Source organism: Eutrigla gurnardus, assembly GCF_963514095.1.
Source record: "Eutrigla gurnardus genome assembly, chromosome: 15".
In the NCBI taxonomy this organism is placed as follows: Eukaryota; Metazoa; Chordata; class Actinopteri; order Perciformes; family Triglidae; genus Eutrigla; species Eutrigla gurnardus.
Genome location: NC_139938.1, coordinates 7,658,005 through 7,665,613, shown reverse-complemented (window position 1 = coordinate 7,665,613; position 7,609 = coordinate 7,658,005). Strand labels below are relative to the sequence as shown.

At 40.6% G+C, this 7,609-nt stretch overlaps 2 protein-coding genes across 3 annotated transcripts; both read left to right on the top strand.

The window, feature by feature from the left end:
* The first annotated feature begins 1,580 nt into the window (after nucleotides 1-1,580).
* On the top strand, nucleotides 1,581-4,200 carry nherf4b (NHERF family PDZ scaffold protein 4b). 2 transcript variants are annotated; one of them, XM_084029898.1, is made up of 9 exons: nucleotides 1,581-1,668; nucleotides 1,748-1,956; nucleotides 2,046-2,250; nucleotides 2,357-2,493; nucleotides 2,630-2,834; nucleotides 2,918-3,114; nucleotides 3,236-3,445; nucleotides 3,546-3,752; nucleotides 3,865-4,200. In XM_084029898.1, exons 1-9 carry the CDS (start codon nucleotides 1,647-1,649, stop codon nucleotides 3,895-3,897), a joined length of 1,425 nt encoding a protein of 474 aa, XP_083886024.1. In that variant the 5' UTR covers nucleotides 1,581-1,646; the 3' UTR covers nucleotides 3,898-4,200. The 2 variants fall into 2 exon arrangements, with proteins under 2 accessions (XP_083886024.1, XP_083886023.1); XM_084029897.1 differs by having other exon boundaries at nucleotides 1,640-1,956.
* A 791-nt stretch (nucleotides 4,201-4,991) lies between these two features.
* On the top strand, nucleotides 4,992-7,157 carry atp5l (ATP synthase, H+ transporting, mitochondrial F0 complex, subunit g). The gene is made up of 3 exons (XM_084028412.1): nucleotides 4,992-5,135; nucleotides 5,545-5,705; nucleotides 6,958-7,157. Exons 1-3 carry the CDS (start codon nucleotides 5,084-5,086, stop codon nucleotides 7,054-7,056), a joined length of 312 nt encoding a protein of 103 aa, XP_083884538.1. The 5' UTR covers nucleotides 4,992-5,083; the 3' UTR covers nucleotides 7,057-7,157.
* The last annotated feature ends 452 nt before the right edge of the window (nucleotides 7,158-7,609 follow it).

Genomic DNA, 7,609 nt, shown 5'->3' with positions numbered 1-7,609 from the left:
CATGATGAGCCAAACAGATAAGCAGTGTGAGGACAGTGGCGGTTTAGTGTGTCAGCTTCCCCCTAATGGCCAACATGGGGAGATGTTAAACCACATCTAGTGCCACTTCTCTCAGACGGGGAAGACCAACCAACGTTATCATGACTGCAACAAGTGATATAATTATCACAGAGAAGCTGAGAGCAGATGTCAATGGAGGCAGCAACATGTTGACATCAGCAGAATCCAGATCTGCTCCAACAATCCTGTCTCTCTGCAGCTCAGAGTGAAGTCGCTTCTGTGTCCGGACAACAAGTCATGCTTCAGGAAGTTTATCAGCAAGGTTTTCTTTGTGATATTCCATTAATTTCATTCACGCGATATTTCAAATTTCTCATTAAGCCGAATGCCGACACATTTGTATCCTGTGACCCTTTCAATATGAAATCGTTAGAGTTACTCTGGAACCACATATATTCTTGTAATAATATTATTTGCATCTGGAGGATAGCAAGAATTTTGATTTATATTAACAGGAATATATATATATATATATATATATATATATATATGTATATAAATGAATGAATAAAGAGTTAAATTAATGAGCCAGTCATTTTAAAGCCACAAACTGACAATGGCGTTGTTCTTTAAGGCTTCAGTGTATTTTCCTCTGACAAAATATCAAATTATCCTGATGCAATAATCCACGTATGTAAAACTGCAGGTCCTGCAAACTTTGATTCTCTATCTGTCACAAATTCATTGGACATTTGCAACATTAAGGTTATTTAATGGGCTCCTGTTTTAGAGAGACCAAAGGCTAAAGATAATTAGCCTACATAAAGTCATAACCTGTTTTATGGTTGACCTGAGTCATCCAAGACTCAAACGCACACTTCATTGTTCAGCTGATGCTTCACAGGTTAGATGACAGAACCACGCAGACGTTCACAGAGCCGTAAGTTCATATTAACACACCGTCGTGTGATTGACAGTTAATGATCATGTCTGATTTGTGTTGCTTTGCTTTAATGTGATCTGGGGTGTGTGGTCAGCACTGATATTTTGGTAAATACATACAGAAATGTGTGAATGTTGAATTTCGCTACCTGAATGCTGCTAAAGCTATTCAATATTACATTAACTTTAATCTGTTTTTTAAGGTTCGGTGGAAATCATAGGGTTGACAGAGTAAGTCTGCTTTTCATCCAGTTTTTGCACCAACTATCACGCTGATGTTTAATAATAGCTCAACAGGAATGTTAAAGATTGTAACTGAATCTGCTTGGCATGATGACCTTTGGAATGTATAATCTTTGAGACTTGGGTCCAAGATACGGCCTGCTATTCACAGATTAATGTTGTAATGATGATAACGGGTGAGATCGTACAACTTATATGTTCAAAACTGTCATGTAGTTGAAATTTATGCAAGTGATTGACCACTTTAATTAAAAATGAGAAAAACAAATCTGGCATGGTTATGGATTTATCTGCGTAAAATTTAGAGAGCCATAAACAGAAAGAAATTAGAGGAGTTTTTCTTTTCCCCCTCAACTAGTTTATCATATTTAATAGTCAATATATTGTTACTAACTGTCTCTCATTTCTGCTTTTGGAGGACATTTACATTTAATCCTAAAGAGGGAATAGACAACCCAGTGATGGTCATCACAGAAGAAGCAGGTATCACATTTCTAAGTATCGCCCATGTACCAGACCACGAGGAAACTCTGCTCTGACGGCGCTCTTCTGTCTCTTCCAGACTCGGACTCTGCGACATGCAGCCCACGTCTGTGTGTCCTTAAACGAGAAGACGCCGAGTCCTTTGGCTTTCATCTGCGGGTGGAGAAGGGACACCAGGGTCACATAATCAGAAACGTAGGAGGGGTGGCGGGACGCTGTGGCCTTCAAAACGGAGACAGGCTGCTGGAAGTCAACAACTGCTATGTTGTTGATGTTCCTCACATTGAGGTATGAGCTTTCCATATTATTAAACTGACAGAAGCCTCCAAATGACTGATTCTAATTGCACGTACTGTGCTTTCTTTGTTATGATTCAGGTGGCCAGGAAAATAAAGCTAAGTGGACAACAGTTATGTTTGTTAGTGTTGGATGGGGAGGAGTATGAGCAGGTTGAATCCCGAGGTCAAGACCTCCGAGGTCTGGCCAGAGCGCACAAGGGGGACGACTGCAAACCGCCCAGACTCTGCCACATCACCAAGGATCCTGCTTCAGGTCTGGGCATCAAATTCACACCCATAGAAGGTAACACGCCTGCTCCTGGTTATCACAACGAGTCCAAGGTTTGAGATAAGATGTCTACCAGAGGGACGTGTGTTATTCAGTCGCTCCTCCTGTTTCTGCTCCGCAGGAGAGAAAGGTCGCTTCTCAGTGAGCGTGGTCACAGGAGGTGCAGCTGAAAAGGCAGGGGTGTGTCAGGGAGATCACCTGGTGTGGATGAATGGAGCAGCAGTGTCTGACATCACGCACTCTGCACTCAGCAGGATGGTACGAAGTCAGCAAGTGTTTTTAAACACTTTCATTTGCTGTCATTAAACATTTATGGCCTTTATGGAAGGTGTTGCAAGAATGAAGCCATTATGATCAGCCACGTCTAGCAGTAATAAATAATGTTTCACTGCAGATGAAAAAATGTGGCGATCACATCACTATTGTAGTGATTGACGGTGAGAGTGAGAAGAACTACATGCGACAGAAGATGCCCATCCTGCCCACCATGGCTGTTCCAAGTAACCTGCCTCACAGAGCCAGAAAACTGCACCTGGTCTGTGGACCTGAGGGGTACGGCTTCCTCCTTCGGCTGGAGAAAGCGCCATCCGGACGCACATGTGAGAGGATGGAACGAGCTTAATGTCAAACACAAGCATTCTAGTCCTTCACTTAAATAGGTGTGTCTTCTATAATAATATAGGGCATGTGCTGCGTGAGATGGACAGCGGCAGTCCAGCAGAGAGGGCGGGCATGCAGGATGGAGAGCTGCTGCTGGAGGTCAATGGGGAGTCAGTGGAGTCACTGACGCACGAGGAGATTGTGGACAGAGTGAGGCTGAGTGGACAGCAGGTCTCCCTCACCACCATCGCTTTCCGAGGGATGGAGTTTTACACCAAGGTGCCAGACATGTGTCTTTTCCAAAAGATAGGAATTCAAAATGATTGGAAACCTGAGCAAAATTCACATCCAGATAAAGATCGGTGTTTACTGTTTCTCTCTTTGATTTTTATTTCTGCAGATGGGTCTATCGCCTCTTTTCTTCTGTGAGGATGGTGCTATTGAGAGAGCGAAGGAGAGCAGTGCATCAGCCTCTACAGCAGAGCCGTCAGCACAAGAAGGAATGGATGATTTGTGCAAGTCCAGATCCTGTTCTCTCCAAAAAGGCCCTTTGGGGTTTGGCTTTAACCTGGACTGTGGGCCACAAAACCATGGGACCTCCATCAGCCAGGTGGGGATGAAATACAACATAACCGTATTACTGAGGCAAACAGATCAAGAGGAGAGCAGGATGTTATTATTTTTGTCATTTTTCTTTTTTCCTCCTGCAGGTGGCTTTTGGGGGACCTGGGCAGAGTGCAGGATTACTTGTGGGTGATGTGGTGATGGAAGTCAATGGACAAAATGTGGAGGAGAAGTGTCTGGAGGATGTGATTACGCTTGTGAAGGAAGGAGGTAATTTCCTTAACTTAGTGGTCATGGAGAAGACCGGTTTGAAGCAGACTGAAACACCTACTAGAGATATCGCTGACAGTGAGGTAAACAAGGTTTTAAATCCAAAATGTAAAAGCATGCATGGACTGCATAATTAATGTATACATTTATCAATTCAGCAATATTGATCATATTTTCTTGTTTGTGTCTCAACAGGAGGAAGAGGATTATGAGATATCAGCTTTGTGAGTAACAAAGTCACATCATGCTGAAGACGAATCAAAATCCCAAACATGAAAGAGAGAAGCTAAATGAAACTGCAGCAGTCAGTTGAAGAAATGTGGAAATGTGTATTTGTGTATGACATGAAAATGCCGTTGGTACTGTATTATACATACAGCGATGTGAAACATTTAGCAAACAATTGACACATATGATGCTGCACATCTTAAAGGACCATTATCTGTATAAACTAAATGTCTTATTGTACTAATACGAATGGTGGCTTTGTAGAATCAGATTTGGAAATAAACCTTTTTTGTTGGAAAATGATCAGCAGTGATGTAAATTGCATGTGATAAATAAAAAGAAAATGGTACTGCCCTTATGTTATATAAAAGTGCTTGCATTGTTTTAGTTGGAATGGAGGGTTGTGTGTATGTGTCTTTTTACATACAGTATTATGTATGAAACATCACATATAAAATGTTTGTTCTTCCAGAGAGTTCGTTTTTAGAATGTAGCTGGCAGCAAATATGGCAGTAAAAATAAAAAACTACTTTTCATATAACTGATCTGACTAATTATATTATAAGTCTAATTGACCAGAACAATGTCTGGCAGTGTTGACATGTTGGCTGGTTTGTGATCTGATTGATGGATCGTGCCCTGGTCAGTTGGACTCCGTCAGGTAGTCAGTGAGTTTTTACGTTATACACTCATGTGGCCTTGACCCATGACTCTCATGTATTTTTCCAAATATTCTTGATAAATAACAAACGTTTAAAGCTGGTACATCGCTTTTAATAAAATGCCTGTCACTCATACACTTTTATTTAAATGTATCTGATTATCAATGATCATTTATTTAAATAAGTGTGTGAACTAGCAAACAAACAAAAACATTACGGTTCCCTGCGCCCTCTAGTGGCTATTTAGCAGAACTCTAATGAGCTGAATTCTGTCACTGATTTGTAAGGTTAAACACTGTAGGGAAAGTGAAACTCATTTTATATTGATATTATGGAAACGTTCAAATATTACCTAAGCCATATAATGTCATCCTTTACAATGCAAACCATCATTAGATACACGCACGCTGTTTCTGTACAGGCAGTCGTGCAGCCAGCTGACGTCACGGGTCCTTCACCTGGAGGTGACATTCAGTCGGCTAGCAGAAACCGGGGGTGCAGTTAGCAACGACAAACATTTCAACATGGCACAGGCAGTGCAAAAGCTGGTCGCTAAAGTACCGACCCTGCTCGGCGGTGAGTTATTAATCCTAACATGTATCCAACTATAGAGAAGTGAATCGTAGGCACGGTTATCTTTATTGACAAGTGGGACGTTAGCTAGGTCGATGCCGTCAGTTGCACCGAGACTTTCAATTGAATGAAGTGAATATAACGTTAGCGAGATAATGCTATTCGACACAGATCGCACTGGATTTAGATGTCACGTTGCTATCTTTTGTCCTACTAAGTTGTATTTTCAGCTAGCTAGCTAGCACGTGTGATTTTGTATTGTTTATACTCAATAACATTAGCCATAAAAGGCTAGCAAAGTGGCTAAAGCTACTAATCAACATGCTAGGAGGTGTGCCGCTGAAAGCTAACTGTAGCCGCAACACAGGAGAGTTGCACCAGACTCGTAATTGCAATATTTCTTCTCTTGTAGCCGCTGTCACCTACTCAAAACCTCGGCTAGCGACCTTCTGGTACTATGCTCGTGTTGAACTTGTCCCACCTTCCCCTGCCGAGATCCCCAAGGCCATCGAGGGGGCCGCAAACGTCATCAAGGGCTTCCAGTCGGGACGTCTCGGTCAAACCACAGTGAAGGTGCGTGTGTTATTGCCAGGCAGGCCTTGTGCTGTCTTATGTATACACAGATAACTTATGTCAGTTTTCAACGATTGGTTAACATGTATCAATGATTTGTTTTCTAAAACCACAGTGACGTGCGATTCATTAGATTGTGTAAAACAAGAATGTAGTCAGAGGTTGTTGTAGCTGTATGGACACACAATGATATCCTGATAGAATAGGAAACCCTTTGGACACTAAGTCACCTTAAAGGTTTCACTCCCTGCAAACTATTGACAAGTATACCCAAATCACTGTAAATCTGCCTCATCAAAGGTTGAACCAAAACTAAAAACACATTACCCACTTATTGCTCCTAGGATCTAGCAAATTGTTTTATCTTTAAGTTGACCTTTTAATACAATGCAGCACTAAAAATATAACATTTTGAATTGTATTTTCTAAAATATTTACACCACTCCTCACTGTGAACTGTTTTCCTTTCAAGCTGTGTTTGAAAATATTTTCTGATGAACTGTTCATAGTGAGGTTTATGGATCTGAGTGAAGGCCACAGTACAGCTCACAACATTTTTATGCTTTGAATAGTCGTTTATTAAAGAAACAATGAAACACACTTGTGAACAGAATTATCATCGGTGATGAAGGATATTTGCAGGTCTCTACAACAGGAAACAGTAACCCATTATTGACACAAATAAATAATAATTTAATCAAAATTTAAGTGAGTGAAGCAGCAGGAGGCAGGTGCGACATAACGCTGGGAGGATTTTGAGTTGATTGTTGAAAAGATTAGCTTATAACCCTCTCCTTGCTACTAGCTGATGTAGTCATGTGTAATATTTTGTTTTCCAAGAAGAAAAATATATTGGATTTTGATATAAAAATACAAAACAATTTTTTTGTAATGTTTTTCTGGATACATTGTCGAATCGGTGCATAATATGACCGGGGATGTGATCTAATAGGGTTTCATTCCAGCCGGACTTTAAGATACAAAATATGCCTCAAAATTCTAACATGCCAGAACCCCAAAACTTTTTAAATCTCTTAACCTGGCAAAGTAATTGTTAAATTGTTGCATGTTTAAAAAGTCAGTGAAAGCTGAGGTGTGTTCGCTCTCTGTATTCTGTCATTGTTGGGCTACGCTGTACAAAATAACGACATAATTATCAAGCCACAAGGAAACGAATGACAGCTCTATGGGGGATATCATATTTAGCATTTCTCCAGATGAAAATGAAATGAAATATTTTGTTTCCCCGCAGGATGCTTTAAGGAATGGACTGGTGGCCACTGAAGTCTTGATGTGGTTCTACATTGGAGAGTGCATTGGCAAAGGCGGCCTCGTCGGCTATGATGTCTGAAATTTGGACTGTCATGCTTTGTTTTTTCCTTTTGAGCGTTGTACGTTCAACTTCCTGCAAGAATCCCGGGAACCAATAAACAGATGTCTATTGTTAAAAAAGACTTGTTTTCTGAGTCTTTGCTTTTTATATAACATGCTTGTATTCAACCCATGTGTTTTGGATTTAGTTTATACACAGTGGAACATATACATTTTGACATGCTACAGTAGGAAAATGTGGTGTAAATGTTCAAATTTATTTATTAATATTACTAAGATCTGTGCTTTTACCACTAGTTACATGTCTTCCAGAGGAAAAACGTTTGTAGCTTAATGGTGTGATCGTCATTAAACAAACTCAGTATGCACCTGGAATATATAATTGCATTCCTGTGGGAAAATGGTCTGTGAAAACCAGGAGAAGAAAACAAGATGCCCTCCTGCCACTCTTCATTTGCCTCGAGTTACAGCCCATCTCTTGAATAACCACCTTGAATTTGCATTTGAATATGTTTATGCAGCAACAATCAATCTAGATCGTTACACCAGAAGACAAGTACATTAGGAGCTGG

Excerpts from the sequence above, each read along its gene's own strand:
- nherf4b (XM_084029897.1), top strand. The coding sequence starts at position 1,693 with ATGTACCAGACCACGAGGAAACTCTGCTCTGACGGCGCTCTTCTGTCT. Across the intron at positions 2,835-2,917 it reads AGCGCCATCCGGACGCACAT|GGCATGTGCTGCGTGAGATG; the intron begins GTGAGAGGATGG and ends ATAATAATATAG. Across the intron at positions 3,446-3,545 it reads ATGGGACCTCCATCAGCCAG|GTGGCTTTTGGGGGACCTGG; the intron begins GTGGGGATGAAA and ends TTCCTCCTGCAG.
- atp5l (XM_084028412.1), top strand. The coding sequence starts at position 5,084 with ATGGCACAGGCAGTGCAAAAGCTGGTCGCTAAAGTACCGACCCTGCTC. Across the intron at positions 5,136-5,544 it reads AGTACCGACCCTGCTCGGCG|CCGCTGTCACCTACTCAAAA; the intron begins GTGAGTTATTAA and ends CTTCTCTTGTAG. Across the intron at positions 5,706-6,957 it reads TCGGTCAAACCACAGTGAAG|GATGCTTTAAGGAATGGACT; the intron begins GTGCGTGTGTTA and ends GTTTCCCCGCAG.